The sequence below is a fragment of the Oncorhynchus gorbuscha genome, linkage group LG12, assembly GCF_021184085.1.
Source record: "Oncorhynchus gorbuscha isolate QuinsamMale2020 ecotype Even-year linkage group LG12, OgorEven_v1.0, whole genome shotgun sequence".
NCBI lineage: Eukaryota > Metazoa > Chordata > Actinopteri > Salmoniformes > Salmonidae > Oncorhynchus > Oncorhynchus gorbuscha.
The window spans coordinates 51,676,717-51,695,031 of record NC_060184.1 but is presented as its reverse complement, the minus strand read 5'-3'; the positions used below and the strand labels follow the sequence as shown (position 1 = coordinate 51,695,031).

Genomic DNA, 18,315 nt, shown 5'->3' with positions numbered 1-18,315 from the left:
CTGTGATGGGCTACATTCAGTTTGCTAAGTAGAGTGTCGGGGGCTATTTTGTAAATGAAATCGTCAAAGTCAAGGATTGGTAACAGTCAATTTTTTTAAAATTTATTTTATTTTACTAGGCAAGTCAGTTAAGAACAAATTCTTATTTTCAATGACAGCCTAGGAACAGTGGGTTAACTGCTTGTTCAGGGGCAGAAGGACAGATTTGTACTTTGTCAGCTCGGGGATTCAAACTTGCAACCTTTCGGTTACTAGTCCAACGCTCTAACCACTAGGCTACCCTGCCGCCCCAGTTTTACGAGGGTATGTTTGGCGGCATGAGTGAAGGAGGCTTTGTTGCAAAATAGGAAACCGATTCTAGGTGTAATTTTGGATTGGATATGCTTAATGGGAGTCAGGAGAGTTTACAGTCTAACCAGACACCTAGGTATTTGTAGCTGAGTTTTATTTGTTCCTCTTCATTGGATAGCAGGCTGTGTTTACATTGTTGATAGAATCAGGCCATTGGCTGCCTTTATCATGAGGGGTATGTACGTGTGTTCTGATTAGTTCCAACTTTAGTCCTTCGGCAAATTTGCCTGAGTATTGAAATGTAGTTTTTATGAAAACATTTGCAAGAATGGAATGTAATAGTCATCATAAGAATATTTTCCTGTCTGGGATACACTGGGATCGATCAACTTAACGTTTTAAGGCTTTGGCCCACCACCAATAGGTGAATAGTGTAAACTTTTTAATATATTTGCTGACACCCTAGAATGGAGTAGTCTATCTAGCTACATAAACCACACCCCTCTGCAAAAATGCCTTTTCCGATGTTGGTAACAAGGCGGAACTTATTTAAATTAGGTAAGAGAATATCATGATAACAGTTTAAAAATTAGAGTTAGGCTGATGTCACCCTATTCCCTTGATATTTTTATCAATGTGTCATTTGTCAGACTCCGACCTGGTTTCATCCAAATATCAACTTTAATGAAGAACATGATTTTGAAAGTTCATGACCTTCAAATAATATATGATTTGACTGACAGCATATTCACTTAGTAGATAATTTAGGGAGGTTCATTACTCATAACTGCAACAAACATGTCTCTGGCACTAACACGTACAGTCATGGGTGGTAATTTAACAAGTCACTTGAAATCAAAGGTACTCTGGGAAATATTTGAATAAAGTTTTACACTAAGCAGTATGTTAATTTAACACTTGTTCCAGTGTATATAATGGTCCCACTCTTTCAGTGTTGATTTAACACTCCCAGTGTTGATTTAACACTCTCAGTGTTGACTTAACGCTGGAGAATTTGCTGTGTATGCTGTCAAATCCTCACACATGTTTGTAGTTTGACCAGCTGTTTTCAGCAACTGATATTGTTGAATTCAGTTGTCGTATTGGCAGGTTTGCTAACAACAAACTATTTAGCTAGCTTCTATCCTAGTGTTTGATGTGTAGTTCAATTTCTTCATAATGAACAGTGTCCTTAAAAGAAAGCGAACTTTTCTATGCCAGGAAAAATCACGCATCATATCAGCTCATTGTTATGACAATATCCAAATTAATGTCACTGGAAAACCACTTAACACAAATGCAGCTATGCGTTTCTATGGGCTATAGGAGTAAAGGTCAAATTCAATATTTTATCAAGTCACTTTTTTCATATATTTTTTGATGCCTAAAGGGTTTCTAAAATTCAAAATCAAATATCGAAATGATCCATGGTATGACGATCTTAAAATAATTATATATGTTAGCATAGTACCCAAATATAATTGAAAAAGTTATTTACCAGTAAATATGTGCTTTAGTATTGTTTGTTGGCACATGTGCTATAAATAAGTAGGATACAAGTCTCAGTTCTGTAAATTACCTTGGAAAAATTTACTTTGCGAAGGGAGGAAGCAGTCGTCCATTATTTCCAAGGTAAAGTGCAGTACAGAACGACGGTGTTTTCCCTTCCCTAAATAACACAGTTGCTAAAAAAACAAGTTGCTTTTCTATCACAGTGCAAAATATTTAAGGCCACAACAACAAACAACATCATGTTAACATAAAAACACATACTCACATGGTTTCAACTTTAGAAAAAAGAGCAAAGTAGACCTTCATAGATAAGAAGTTATATGTACACTTTACACGGCAAATGATTATCCAAGCACTTGATAAATGCATATTGAATATGAATTCAAAATATAGATGAGAGTATGTCTTTGTCATGTAAGTGTGCCTGTTTAAAAGCACATGTCCACACAAACATTTTTGTATTTAAATAAGCAGCATACGTATATTTTAAGCAAATTACATTCCACTCCCCTGACAGGCTTCATCAACACAAGTAATTTCAATAAGTGCTTGTTTTAGAGACAGAACGTAGAAAACAGTTTTACATAACTCTCCCCTTGTACTGGAAAAAAAATGCATACCCTCCCCCTCATTGAGTTAACGCAAAAATAATGGTTACGACCACAATTAACTGTAGAGACCCTGTGTTTATTAACGGGGATATCGACTTTTCAGGCTTTTTGTGGCACTCTGTTGCCTATCAGTGATTCCTCTTTGTTCTTGTGGGTTTGTATGGAAAAATGGTGCAGCTTTGAATGCTTTTTTGGGTCAGAGGAGACTTTAAAAGGGTTCAGCTATGCTGCTGTGAATTTATTCTACAAAGCACAGCGTTTGGATGTTTATGTACAATAGAAGCCTATACAGTTTTCTCAAAATGTCCAATTGCAACAGTTTGTTTTGAAATGGGAGGTGAATGATCTGTTTGACGCTTTCCATCTTTCAAACTCTCAGAGTATGATAGTCTGCAATTTAAGTTTCTTATGTTATCCTTCGAAAATACTAATAAAGTGCATATGCATCTGCCACTCAGTTCTTCAAATATCTTTAACATTTTTAAATATTCTAATACAAGTATTCAATATCTATCTTCTTTTCTCATATCATCATCATACTGTATCTTCTCACATTATGGTTCAGCTACTTTAAAAGCTGCATTTTTCAGGACAAACAAAAATATGCCTGATTGTGCTGAAAAGAAACAATGTTATTTCTGTTGTGTTTTTGTACAGAGTGTATGTAAACCAACCCGGGCCATCGTAACCAGAACCAATTTAGAGGGACTACATTTGAATAATTTACAGCCGTGTTCTGGAGCACGGGCAGGACGAGGATAAATCAGTTCTCACCAATCACAATTAGGTGGTTTCTTTCATGTGAAGAGAGGCAGATGCCACCTTAGCAGTTGTCACCCTCAACTTCCAACATATTGTAATCGTTACACCATACTGTACATGGGCGGTGGGTAGCCTAACCGTTGTTAGGCTACCTACCCACGAGTGTTGGGCCAGTAACCGAAGGATCAAATACCTGAGCCGACAAGGTGAAACATCTGTTAATGTGCACTTGAGCAAGGCACTAAATAAACCAAATTCTCTCCAAGGGCTCTGTACTACTATGGCTGAGCCTGTAAAGCAACACATTTAAACTGCACCTATCTGGTGGCAATAAAAAAATAATCTTATCTTATTTACACCGTTACACCATAATGTAGCCTATACAACCATTCAGCTCTTTCATGTGACGAGACACAGACGCAGTTGCTACCTCAGCAGTTGTCACACTTACTGGGTCTCTGACAGATGCCCAGTTGTTCGGTAGTTCAATATTTCCCTGGCAGCTCGCACACACACAGGTTTGGCAGACTGTACCAGCAGAAGATTTCCTTAAAGGTCTTCCTCATCTCTTGGCTCCTGAAGGCGTAGATCAGTGGGTCGATGACAGAGTTACACATGATGAGGATGAGGTACATGTTGAAGTGCGACATGAAGCAGGCGCAGTAGGGGTTCCTGGGGCATGATATCATGAGGATGAGGTGGAGGAAAAAGGGAGCCCAGCACACTACGAACACACCCAGGAGGATGGTGAGGGTGATGGCGCCCTTCATGTTGGCACGCTGGTGGATGGGAACGTTCCCGGGCAGCACGGCAATCCTCTTTATGTGCAGGCGGGCCAGCATGAACATGTGGACGTAGAGAGAGGCCATGAGCGCCAGCATGGTGAAGAACATGGTGATGAGGCAGATGAGGACCGTGGTGCTCTCAGAGTAGATAATGAAGAGCACGCCCGATGCCACACAACACGACCAGATGCACACGATTACCGCCATCGCTCGCTTTACTGTCACAATGTTATGGTAGCGCAGCGCGTAGAATATGGTGATGTAGCGGTCTATGGCGATGGCCAATAGACTACAGATTGACGCCAGCAGTGAGCTACAGATCATGGAGTCGAACACGTTGTCCATGCTCTTTATGAGCGACCCGGAGATGGTCAAGTTGCCGCCGTTGATCAGGGCGATGACGATGGTCTCGGAGGCGTTGGAGACGCTGACCAGCATGTCTGCCACAGCCAAAGAACAGATGAATAAGTACATGGGAGAGTGGAGATTCTTATTCTTGATGATGGCAGCAATCACCAGGATGTTCTCTAATAAACTGACTATCCCCAGTGTGAGAAAGACCTCGGTAGAGATGAGGAGCTGCTCGTAACATCCTGTTGAGGAGTCCTTGATACCAACGCCCTCTGAGTCTTTGTTGAGGGTTCCCAGAGTCCCAGCAGTGCTGAGGTTCCTGGTATAGCCCACAGATATCAACCCTTGGTGGTCTGTGGAATTCATCATGTAGTTGTTAGTTATCTTAGTTGGTTCTTGTAGTGTTTAAGTGAAACTTTACTGTCTCCATTCTGCTGTTTTGTTGTCTTTCTTTGCTGTCAAAGAACAGGTCTGTGGATGTAGTCAGAGTCTAGCGTCGGGCAGGTGGTGGAAAACAGAATAAATCCCAGATCCTCGATTTTGCCTCAGCCAGTCCCCAAACGGATCAAGCAGTCATTTTCTCCGGACATCTGCTGATGTTAGCCTTCCTTAGCCCCTGGCACTCTGCACTGCTATCAACTGACAGCCTCCAAAAAAAAAGTGGAAGAAAGGAAAAGATAGATAGACAGACAGACAGACAGACAGACAGACAGACAGACAGACAGACAGACAGACAGACAGACAGACAGACAGACAGACAGACAGACAGACAGACAGACAGACAGACAGACAGACAGACAGACAGACAGACAGACAGACAGACAGACAGATAGATAGATAGATAGATAGATAGATAGATAGATAGATAGATAGATAGATAGATAGATAGATAGATAGATAGATAGATAGATAGATAGGATGAAAATAGAGAGATGAAAGAATGAGACAGGTAGGGAATGGAGAATGCCAAATTCAGAGATCATAAAAAGAGAGATTAATTAAAAAGTGTGTAAAACAGAAAGGTGAAATGGAGATAAGAATAGAGAGAAGGAGTGACTATAAAGAAAGCAGCAGATTGAGAGAGCATGGCAAAGAACGAAAGAACAGGAGCTGAGTTGATCAGTGACAGGAGTCTGAACCTCAGCGATGGAGAGAGCAGAGTGGAGCAGAACACATGCAGGCAGATTACTTTGCAGGCTACAGAGTCTCCTCCCTCTCCTTCCAGTGTTATACAGTCAAACACGGACCTCCTCGCAGCCTCGCCCACCCAGCCCTGTCAGCCAATCAGCTCACATAAGGAGGGTGGGGCAAGCAGTCATGCTGGTGTTGACAGAAACACATGGCACAGCAGATTTAAATGTCATGTTTTTCATTAAATTGGATGATATTTGGATGAAACCAGATGAAAGTATGATGACCAAAGCATGAAAAATGACTGTTGCTTCTACATTTATCAAGTTTGATCATAAAGTTACTGGGCTCCTCCCCCATGTCAAACACGGATTCATTATTAACGGCACAAGGTGACGTTGCCTACACTGTAAATTTAACCAATGGTAACATGATATTCTATTACCCTTTTAAAATAAGTACTGGGAGTGGTTTATATAGCTAGAAGCTACTCTGCTGGGGCCAACATTTGACTGTAGTGTGTCAGCAAATATAATGAAAAGTTTACCCTATTCATCTACATTAAAGACACTTAAATGTTTCTGCTTTCATCTGTGTCTGGTGTTATCTAGTTACTGGCTAGCTTGGTCTTCAGCCTGCATGGAATGGAAGGGGGGGGAAGGGTCGTTCTAAACTCTGAGACAGTTGTCAAGACAACACATCAGTCAGTGCTGCTGTGAACGACATAAAATACACCCACAAAAATATGTTATTGTTGTTGATGCAGTTTCAATGTTCTTTGAGTTGCTTCATGGATCACCAAATTTGGTTGAGATGATTTTACTGCAACACTGCTCACTGTATCCAAGTTGCTTGACATGGGTGTTTCAAAGAGCTGTCAGTCAAGGCGAGCTCAATAATATAAGCTCACCGCCCACTCTGTCTTTTCTAACTTCTTGGTTAGTCATAAAAGATAAAAGTACATTTCATATTGACTGTTCAGGACCTTTAAGAATGAAGGAGTTGTGGATTTTAACAGTGCAGTTGCCTAGTTTGTTTTAGAAAACGACCATATGCATTCTTTGATTATTTTCTTAATAATTTATCTTTCTTCTCATTTAACAGAGACAGAACACTTTGAACCGGAAAAATTTTAAAAACAAACTTTGTGATGTTATTGCCTCAGTTATTTGAATAGATACATTTTTTGTAAACCAGTGAGTCGCACAATTGCCTCACAAAGAGAATAGTATGTATACTTTTGACCAAAAGCTATGGGCCCTCATCAAAAGTAATGGATTAAATAGGGAATAGGATGGCATTTTAGACACAGAATGAACCAAGTGAAGTGCACAATAATTATAATTAAGTACCAAGTTCAATAATGTAAGCCTTGTTTATCTGACCTAAATCCTCTAATATGGCACATATCATGTGTAAGTCCTAAATTACACCCTATTCCATTTACAGTGGGCCCTGGTCAAAAGTAGTGCACTATAAAGTGAATAGAATGCCATTTGGAAGGTACAGATGTTCATGGAGATCGGCGAGGACAGTGATCTGAATCCAAAACTTGTCACTATAGCTGCCAACGTTAAGGTTATCTGTCCCCACCTGACGTGTGTATGTGTGTGCGTGTGTGTGTATTTGTGTGCATGCGTGCATGCGTGCATGCATGTGTGCATATGTATGAGGGCAGAGATAGACACACTGAGGGGCTGAGAATGTGTGTGAATAGCACCAACGTACATCAGTGCTAAATCTGCATAAAATTCCATCTCATAAATAGAAATTACAGTTCATTACAGATCTCTGCCATTAAACGTGGTTATGGGAAAGTGCTGAAAGTGCTAATTGATATTTCACATAACCTTATGGATTCACATATGGATTCAAATGTTGACGTGAATATTTTTCATAATGAGGCGGCAGGGTAGCCTAGTGGTTAGAGCATTGGACTTGTAACCGGAAGGTTGCAAGTTCAAACCTCTGAGCTGACAAGGTACAAATCTGTTGTTCTACCCCTGAAAAGGCAGTTAACCCACTTTTCCTATTGAAAATAAGAATTTGTTGTTAACTGACTTGCCTAGTTAAATAAAAATAAAATAGGTGATGCACTACAAACAAAAATGATTAGTTAGGATACATACAAACAGTGTTTTTTTTTACACAAACAGTGACTTCAACTGACACAGTTGATTACATTGTGTATGTTTATTTATAAAGTAATCATTATTCAACAAATCCACACCTGGGATTTAAACTCAAAACGTATTGGTTGACAGCATATAGTTTTTCTTGACATGCCATCATGTCTGTGTCATTGACTGATTTCACCTATACAGTCGTGGCCAAAATTTGAGAATGACACCAATATACATTTTCACAAGTCTGCTGCTCCAGTATGATGGCAATTTGCATATACTCCAGAATGTTATGAAGAGTGATCATATGAATTGCAATTAATTGCAAAGTCCCTCTTTGCCATGCAAATGAACTGAATCCCCCCCAAAATATTTCCACTACATTTCAGCCCTGCCACAAAAGGAACAGCTGAAATGTCAGTGATGTGATTCTCTCGTTAACACAGGTATGAGTGTTGACAAGGACAAGGCTGGAGATCACTCTGTCATGCTGAATGAGTTCGAACAGACTGGAAGCTTCAAAAGGAGGGTGCTGCTTGGAATAATTGTTCTTCCTCTGTCAAATATGATTAGCTGCAAGGAAACACATGCCATCATCATTGCTTTGCACAAAAATGGCTCCACTGGAAGGATATTGCGGCCAGTAAGATTGCACCTAAATCAACCATTTATAGGATCATCAAGAACTTCAAGGAGGCTTCAGGGCGCCCAAGAAAGTCCAGCAAGCAACAGGACCGTCTCCTAAAGTTGATTCAGCAGTGGGAAAGGGGCACCACCAGTACAGAGCTTGCTCAGGAATGGCATCAGGCAGGTGTGAGTGCATCTGCATGCACAGTGAGGTGAAGAGTTTTGGAGGATGGCCTGGTGTCAAGAAAGGCAGCAAAGAAGCCACTTCTCTTCAGGAAAAACATCAGGGACAGACTGATATTCTGCAAAAGGTACAGGGATTGGACTGCTGAGGACTGGGGTAAAGTCATTTTCTCTGATGAATCCCCTGTCCGATTGTTTGGGGCTTCTGGAAAAAAGCTTGTCAGGAGAAGAAAATGTTTTTGGGATGAGTTGGACGGCAGAGTGAAGGAAAAGCAGGCAACAAGTGCTCAGTATATGTGGGAACTCCTTCAAGACTGTTGGAAAAGCATTCCTCATGAAGATGATTGAGAGAATGCCAAGAGTGTGCAAAGCTGTCAACAAGGCAAAGGGTGGAAACTTTGAAGAATCTCAAATACAAAATATATTGTAATTTGTTCAACACTTTTTTGTTTACTACATGAGTCCATATGTGTTATTTCATAGTTTTGTTAACTTCACTATTATTCTACAATGTAGAACATTGTAAAAATAAATAAACTCTGCAATGAGTAGGTTTCTCCAAACATTTGACGTGTACTGTAAAACATTAAATATTCATTGGTATGCTGTAATATGTTACATACTCACTTTTAGCAATTTGCTGTAATTTTATTACAATTTAACAATAAAATACTGCATTTCTGTTTTGATTTATATTTACTGCGGCATTGTGTTTCATGTTATCATGTTGCTTTAACATGTTGTCACACATTATCACATTTACTTGACACGAGAAACACATGAAATGCATAAATGTTTCTGTTAGGGGACACTGCTAAATTGATGGTATGCAATGACTTGCCGGGTGATAGATTGAAATCAGCTAATTGGAAAGTATCTACTGTACATCTTTTCATTTATAATTAAATCACACAGTACAATTTCAAGTGTTGGATTTAGTCCAGATTTTAAACCAAAACTAGCTTCTGTACCTTAAGCATTAAACTTTTACATTGAATCATTTATTTGGAAATATTTTGATGCTTTCTGTAGCAAAGATAGTAACACAAATATAAACTCATGAAATGAAGGCTGTAATACCAAATAATTTATAGGTGACATGTTTTGAATGTTTTTCATTCCATAGCTAAAAATAACAGAACTATAAGCTCATTAGCCTAGTCCCAGATTTGTCTGTGCTATAATTGTTCTCCTCGTCATGCCAAACAAAGGAGTGGCATGATGCCACAAACAGACTGGTACCCAGGCTATACTGTAAACTCATGATAGAAACACAACTGTCCAGTGAGGTATAGTGTTTATCGACAAACAACCAAATTCGAATAATAATAATACAAGTATGCCCATGTAACGACATATGCTGAGAGTCGGGAAGCAAATTCAGTGAGTGAATACATTTAATTAATTCATAAATAAATAAACAAAAAACACAAACAGCGCATCAACATCAAACAAATACAGAAACAATAACATGTGGGGATGGAACCAAAGGGAGTGACATAAATAGGGCAGGTAATCAAGGAGGTGATGGAGTCCAGGTGAGTGTCAATAAGCGTGTGATGATGGTGACAGGTGTGCATAATAATCTGTTTCTGGTGACCTAATTAAAAGATGACTTGTTTCGGATGTGAATGATGTAACAAGGCACCCAAGGCTATAGGACAAAGACTGATTTTTGACTAGATGTGTTTATTTGCATGTAGACATGCAGCTATTTAATTAAAGCAAAGGCCAGCTATTCAAAGAAATAGTCAAAACAGTACTTTTTTACGTAACCATCTAGCTTACTGCTAAATGTCATGGCTGCTATCTCACACACATCCAAATATATCCGATGGTATATAATATGGTCCCGTGTGGCTCAGTTGGTAGAGCATGGTATTTGCAAGGACAGGGTAGTGGGTATGAAAATGTATGCTGTTGCTCTGGATAAGAGCTTCTGCTAAATGACTGAAATGTAATAAGTAATCCCTCTCCCCCCACCCCCCCTAAGTTTTAGATCCACTATTGTTAAGTGACTGTCCCACTGGATGTCATAAGGTGAATGCACCAATTTGTAAGTCGCTCTGGATAAGAGCGTCTGCTAAATGACTTAAATGTAAATGTAAATGTTAAATGTAATGGAATTCGCTCGCCTGCAGCAAATCTATTCGTTTGTGGAAGGTCATGACTGCTATAAAACTAAGCAAGGAAAGTGATTGCTACTATAAGAGTAATTTATAACAAATACTGTAAAATACTGTAAAAAAATGAATCTGTGTACATGCGATGCTGCCTGACTTTTACATGTAGATGATTTAGCGGTATACAGAGCGACACAAGGAACAAGTAAAGTGATTCCTCAATTACCTTTGTGAAACGCTGGTTCCAGGTCTGTGCCTTCAAACCCACACTCAGGGCATAACCGAGAGATTTGGGTCATTCCACCAGTTACGGTGCCTTTTGAAATGTGTAAATTGGTGAAAACAAATGTTTGATTTCACCTCATTTTAACATTCTGTCATAAAAAGCACATGTTCAACTTAATAAAAACTAAATGTGTTTTCCCATCTCAAGAGGTAAAATAAAAAAACAACTCTAGTTAGTGCCTATTAAGTGCCAAATAATGTAGCTTGGTAGACCGTAACAGGTTGGACTATTTCATCTTAAATCAGCCATAAATTCCTTTGTGACAGGGGAAAGGGTAGCTTGGTGTGTGCAACAGGGAAGGGCAATTCAATGCAAGCTTCACACAAAATAATTTAATCATTAAAACATTTCTATCATGTCTATCTATGGGTAACAGGTTGACATGTTATGATCGACCCACTCAGTTTTCCACCAGAAAATGGTCAAAAGGAGTAGAACCAGCTCACCTGCTTTTACACTCTGTTTTGACTATTAGATTATTTAAAAAGGAACAGCTTCACCATATTAAAGCGAGAGTTCAGTTCACGCAACAGGGTTGACCTTAAAATGAATCACTAATCACAATAAATAAATACTACTTTTCAGAAATGACTTTGTCAAAGCAACATTATAACTAGAGCTTTACAATGATGGCAAAAACTTGGGGTGAATGTTGCGGTGAAGTGGTTTTTTGAAATTTTAATTTTAATTAATTTTTTCTCTAGGGGGTGGATCAGCTTAATATTGCGGAAAGAATGTTGTTTCCAATGTAATTGTCTGCATCATTTCCAATACCCCATATTTTTGGGGGTAAATATATATATATCCATACATGCATGCATGCATGCATACATATACACATACCTAATGTATATAGACAAACTTTAAAAAAAGATGATACCTTTATTATTATTCCCCGCAAACCCTACCCCCGATCCCCCAATAAACTAATAAACACTTCTGCTTTTACCTTCAATTTATACATCTTATCTCTCTTGTTTGTTCTTAGTCCTTCCTGTATTTCTGATGTCCATCCAGTTTGATTTCTATTTGTAACTATGCTATTTCACAAAAGTTCCGAACCTATATACATTTTACAGATCCCGTATGCTTTACATTGTTTATCTTGTTATGAGTCCCACCCTTCAGCTCCATTCAACACCTCCCATCTTTCTCTCAACATCACCCATTTCGGATTTCTAATTGCCATGTATTTTTCAACTGTGCTGTGATGCTTCACAGAAGAACTGAACGTTCCTATTCTCATAGCTTCCACAGATTGTAAATTAAAAATAAACATTTTCGCTAAAATAATTATTATATTATTGATTGATTGACTATGGCTTTTCAAATCACCCAGTATTGCTATCTGTAGCGTTAGTTCTAGGCAATTGTTGCAATTCTTCAGCCATCCCTGGACCTGTGACCAAAAACGAGCTACATATGGACAATACCAAAATAAATGATCTAATGACTCTGCCTCATCACAGCAGAATCTGCAGAGTTGGGAAGATTGTATCCCCCATATACACTGCTCAAAAAAATTAAGGGAACACTAAAATAACACACCCTAGATCTGAATGAATGAAATATTCTTATTAAATACTTTTTTCTTTACATAGTTGAATGTGCTGACAACAAAATCACACAAAAATGATCAATGGAAATCAAATTTTTCAACCCATGGAGGTCTGGATTTGGAGTCACTCAAAATTAAAGTGGAAAACCACACTACAGGCTGATCCAACTTTGATGTAATGTCCTTAAAACAAGTCTAAATGAGGCTCAGTAGTGTGTGTGGCCTCCACGTGCCTGTATGACCTCCCTACAACGCCTGGGCATGCTCCTGATGAGGTGGCGGATGGTCTCTTGAGGGATCTCCTCCCAGACCTGGACTAAAGCATCTGCCAACTCCTGGACAGTCTGTGGTGCCCAGTGGTGTTGGTGGATGGAGCGAGACATGATGTCATAATAAAACTGTGAAGGACCTCGGCGTTACTCTGGACCCTGATCTCTCTTTTGAAGAACATATCAAGACCATTTCAAGGACAGCTTTTTTCCATCTACGTAACAAATCAGAAATGTTCTGTCCAAAAATGATGCAGAAAAATTAATCCATGGTTTTGACACTTCTAGGTTAGACTACTGCAATGCTCTACTTTCCGGCTACCCGGATAAAGCACTAAATAAACTTCAGTTAGTGCTAAATACGGCTGCTAGAATCCTGACTAGAACCCCAAAATATTTGATCATATTACTCCAGTGCTGACGGGTCATTTCTCAATAACCCAGCACAAATAAACAACCAAACTCAGCAGTTGGGTCAACCATACAATCCAGAGTGTACTTGGACAGTGAAGGTGAAAGCGAACCTCTGCGTAATGTAAACTTTCAAATGAGAATGAATCCTGTCGCGCACAGCTCTTGCATAATAGTCGTTTGAATGCAAGTACAATATTTACAGTCAGAGGTGAATGTGTCAAACCAGTTGCTTTGATGAAAGTGTTTTGTTGTTGTGCACTCTCCTCGAATAATAGCATGGCATTTTTCCGATGTAATAGCTATTGGAAATTGGACAACGCAGTTAGATGAACAATCATTTAAGCTTTCTGATTATATAAAACATGTCCATATCCCGGAATGTTGGAACTCAGCAGTTGGGTCAACCAAACTGCTCGTTTATTTGTGCTGGGTTATTGAGAAATGACCCGTGGGTCAGTTCAGAAGACTGGAGTCAAAGTTTAGTAGGGGCGTGGCATTCAGCTAGTTCTTTTAAACCACCCACGAGAGTTAATCTGTTGTGTGTTGAGGTTGAAAATTCAACCGTTTTGAAGTTTAATAACACCTTTAGAAGTCTATGAGCGCCGTAGAAGTCAACGGAAATACCATTGTGGGGATGCAAATCAACAGTATAATTTATTGGGTGTTGAACTGGGGTAAATTATTGTGTGTAATAAATAACATGCAACTATAAAAGAATACATGAAATGAGTAAAGTCTTCCTGCTATCTGAAAATGTAAAATGATGAACAGGAATGACATTTACTGTAATGGGTGGTCATTAAGCGAACGATCGCCCCAGCGCAAGTTTTTATGTATGTTATGTTAGAACATTCTCTCCATTCCAGAATGTGATTGTTCCTCAACAGTACTGTACATTTAATCTGCGCTGCCCTCCAACCAAGGCACCAAGGCTGTTTTAATATATAGGCTGTTTTCAATTTGTCAATTTGTCAATTTCAAAGTATTTTTCTAACAAGTTTTTATTTTCTAAGAACAGTTTGAATCAATCATTCACATAAAAGTAGTCATGATTACTTTTGTGGATTTTTTTTTTTTACATTTCTGACCCGGACAAAATTCCCCAAACACTTTGCAATTGTTTGTGCAGTTGAAGTCTTCAGACATTTGCGCATGTCCCGTCAGAATAGAATCTGCACACACGTGTTCACATTTTCTGTCTGTTGCCCACATTGCAGTCATTGTTGTTTTCATTACCAATAATAACTTTGAAAATGTGTTTGTTTCTATCAAAGTGCCTTATTACGTTATAATAGTTACTGTATGTCATGTTATGCCGTTTCTAATGTAGCTCACTGTATCTATGGAGCAGAATATATTTGTGTGTATTCCTTATAACCGCGGACACGCGAGGTAACGTTATTCATTTCATAACCTTTATGGTGTTATATTCAATCGTGATTATGTAGCTAGCTACATTCTTCTACTTGCTCTGTAAAACAATGCTTATTGCATCAGAGAAGTATTAGGTTGTGTTGTATTTTGAAGCCACCCTAGCCGTATGACTCCCAAGTGGCACAGTGGTCTAAGGCACAACATGTCAGTGCTAGAGGTGTCACTACAGACACACTGGTTCAAATCCAGGCTGCATTTCTATCAAAGTAGGTGCCTTATTATGTTAATAACGTTCATTAATAGTTTCTCTATGTGAACTGTATGTCCAATTTCAAAAAATACCTTGTTCAGTAATCATCTCACTTGTTAGTTGACGGTGAACTATGTAGCTATTAAGGGCAGTGTCGATCAGATGGAAAAATATCTTCTTATATCACTTGGTCGTATTCTGAGTCGCTTCCACAAAGCTGTTTATCATGTCCGCCTTATCCACTGCCCCCATTTTGAGGTTAAAGTCAAGTACACAGCCTGGTTTGATTTCTCTCTCTCCTGTCAGGTTGTCCACCTTCCCTGTGGCCAACATGGTTGCTGTATGGACAGTGGAGTGGACATGGATGTCTCGTTTTTGTCATGCCTCTTTACTGCCAGCTGTTGACCGTTCTCCTTGAACGCCACCTCCCCTCTCTGTATCTTCCTGCATCCAAATGCTGGCATCCCCTTCCTGTTCGACCTGACTGTGCCACAGAACCCTGTGCTGTTGGAGAGCAGATGCTGGAAGAGTGTGGGACTGCTGTAACAATTGTGTACATACAAAGTGTGTCTCTTGCTGAGATGAGGAGCCAGCATGGTCATCACCACAGACCCAGACACCCCAAGCCCCTCATAATTTTGATTGTCAGTGGTGGACCCTGTGTAAACTATAATGTCCTGGACAAATCCTGTCTTCACGTCGCACAAGACAAAGACCTTGACCCCAAACCTGTGCCTTTTGGAGGGAATATATTGACGGAACGCCAGCCTGCCTTTCCATAACATCAGGTACTCATCAATGCATAGGTCCTTGTATGGCACAAAGACCCGACCAACTGCTGACGTCAAGCTGGTAAGAACATTTCTTATTTTGTTTAACTGGTCATTTAGGATGGCCGTAGCATTGTTAACGAAATGCAGGCAACGCAGCAAAACTAGGAAGCGTCCTGGAAAAAGAGGGTGGCAAAGAAAGGAGTTGCAAACATAGGATTTGTGCTCCAGTATTCTCTGAGGGAGCTATTATTTACTATCCCTATGAGAAGGTCTGTCACCAGGAAGGTAATAATTTCACTAATTGTGGTTGTCACCCATTCAGCGAGTTTCCCCCTCACTCCTGGCTCTCTTCTCTTGTAGCTCCAAGGCATAGCGATTGGTGTCCTCTACTATGTCTCCCACCAGCTCCTCAGTCAGAAACAACTTGAAGCACTCTGCCTGCTTTCAACTGTTCTGCCTTGTTATTATTCGACCATGCTGGTCATTTATGAACATTTGAACATCTTGGCCATGTTCTGTTATAATCTCCACCTGGCACAGCCAGAAGAGGACTGGCCACCCCACATAGTCTGGTTCCTCTCTAGGTTTCTTCCTAGGTTTTGGCCTTTCTAGGGAGTTTTTCCTAGCCACCGTGCTTCTACACCTGCATTGCTTGCTGTTTGGGGTTTTAGGCTGGGTTTCTGTACAGCACTTTGAGATATCAGCTGATGTACGAAGGGCTATATAAATACATTTGATTTGATTTGATTTGAATTGCAAGGGGCGTTGCACTTGTTAGAGGAATTCTAAATTCCTATATGTTTTGTAGCCAAAACCAAATTCACACTATCTATTTCATAATAAGTTGTAAATGTATCATTTGCATGAAATAGCAAGAGACCAGTCTTAAAAACAAGTTCAGCATTTATTCTTGATGAGTACTGACCCAAAATACAAAGAACATTACATTTTAAAGAGAAGATCAAAATGACGTCATCAGTTCTCACACTTTCTCCGATCCACACAATAGCGCAGTGTCTTCAGGTCTGGAGATTGTCTTCTACTCCCCTCATAAAACAAACATTCCAATCTGTCTAAAATAAAAATACTCTTCTCCACTAATGGAACATCAAAGAACATTCTTATCTGTCTGAAGAGATATACCCTCCCTCTCCCTTAAACCTGCAAGGTACAGACAATTCATTTGTTTTAACTACATTTTCAGTCCTAGTTTAACTGAAAACCCATACATTTCATACCACAACATAATAGTATTAAAATAAATGGTTCTAATTTAAATGTATACATAATTAATCATTTCAACTATAATTTCCTCCAACACACTCCAGACCGGGACTCATCAAAGCAAACAGCAGGGTTAGGAGGGGTGAAATGGCGGGCGGCCTTCCAGCTACCACTGTACTTAACTTATTTGGGACTGGGGGGCAGTATTGAGTAGCTTGGATGCATAAGGTGCCCAGAGTAAACTGCCTGCTACTCAGGCCCAAAACCTAGAATATGCATATTATTAGTAGATCTGGATAGAAAACGCTCAGAAGTTTCTAAAACTGTTTGAATGATGTATGTGAGTATAACAGAACTCATATGGCAGGCAAAAACATGAGGAAAAATCCTACCAGGAAGTGGGAAATCTGAGGTTTGTAGTTTTTCAAGTGATATTCTATCCTATATCCAGTGTCTATGGGGTCATTTTGCACTTCCTAACGGCTTCCACTAGATGTCAAAAGTCTTTAGAACTTTGTTTCAGGCTTCTACTATGAAGGGGGTGTGAATAAGGTCTGTTTGAATCAGGGGTCTGGCAGAATGCCATGAGCTAAGTTACGCATGCAGCCGTGAGAGTGAGATCCAGAGCTCCATTCCTTTTCATTTCGAAAGACAAAGGAATTGTGTGGTTGGAATATTATTAAAGATTTATGATAAAAACATCCTAAAGATTGATTATATACGTCATTTGATATGTTTCTACGAAGTGTAAAGGAACTGTTTTGACGTTGTCTGAACTAAGTGCATACACCTTGTGAATTCGAATTTGAGAACTAAACGCGCAAAAACAAAAAGGAACTGGGATTCCTTTGAGTGCATTCTGATGAAGATCATCAAAGGTCAAGTGAATATTTATAACGCTATTTCTGAGTTTTGGGACACCTCTCTTCAGTTGGAAAATGGCTGTATGTTTTTCTGTAGCTAGGCGCTGACCTAACATAATTGCATGGTGTATATTTACCGTAAAACTTTTTTGAAATCTGACACAGTGGTTGCATTAAGGAGAAGTTTATCTTTAATTGTGTGTTTAACACTTGTATCTTTCATCAATGTTTATGATGAGTATTTCTGTAATTTGATGTGGCTCTCTGCACGTTCACCGGATGTTTGTTTTAGACAATGCATTTCTGAACATAATGCACCAATTTCAAATTAGGTTTTTGGTCATAAAGATTAACTTTATCGAACAAAACAAATGTGTCTAACATGGAGTCCTGGGAGTGCCATCCGGTGAAGATCATCAAAGGTTAATGATTCATTTTAATGCTATTTCTGTCTTTCCTCTCCTTCTTTTTAAAATGTCGTCCTTCTGTAGCTCAGTTGGTAGAGCATGGCGCTTGTAATGCCAGGGTAGTGGGTTCGATCCCCGGGACCACCCATACGTAGAATGTATGCACACATGACTGTAAGTCGCTTTGGATAAAAGCGTCTGCTAAATGGCATATATTATTATATTATTATTATAAAATGGCTGTATGTTTTTCTGTGGCTAGGCACTGACCTAACATAATTGAAAGGTGTGCTTTCGCCGTAAAGCCTTTTTGACATCAGACACTGTGGCTGGATTAACAAGAAAATTATCTTTAAAATGTGTATAATACATATATGTTTGAGGAATTTTAATTATGA

General features: G+C 39.3%; 1 protein-coding gene across 1 annotated transcript; it reads right to left on the bottom strand.

Annotated features, from left to right (window-relative positions):
* Window positions 1-3,661: 3,661 nt before the first annotated feature.
* LOC123990190 (melanocortin receptor 4-like) lies at window positions 3,662-4,681 on the bottom strand. Its single transcript, XM_046290762.1, has one exon. The coding sequence runs from the start codon at window positions 4,679-4,681 to the stop codon at window positions 3,662-3,664; it is 1,020 nt and encodes a 339-aa protein (XP_046146718.1).
* Window positions 4,682-18,315: the final 13,634 nt, after the last annotated feature.

Coding starts and splice junctions, on each gene's coding strand:
- LOC123990190 (XM_046290762.1), bottom strand. CDS start 4,681: ATGATGAATTCCACAGACCACCAAGGGTTGATATCTGTGGGCTATACC.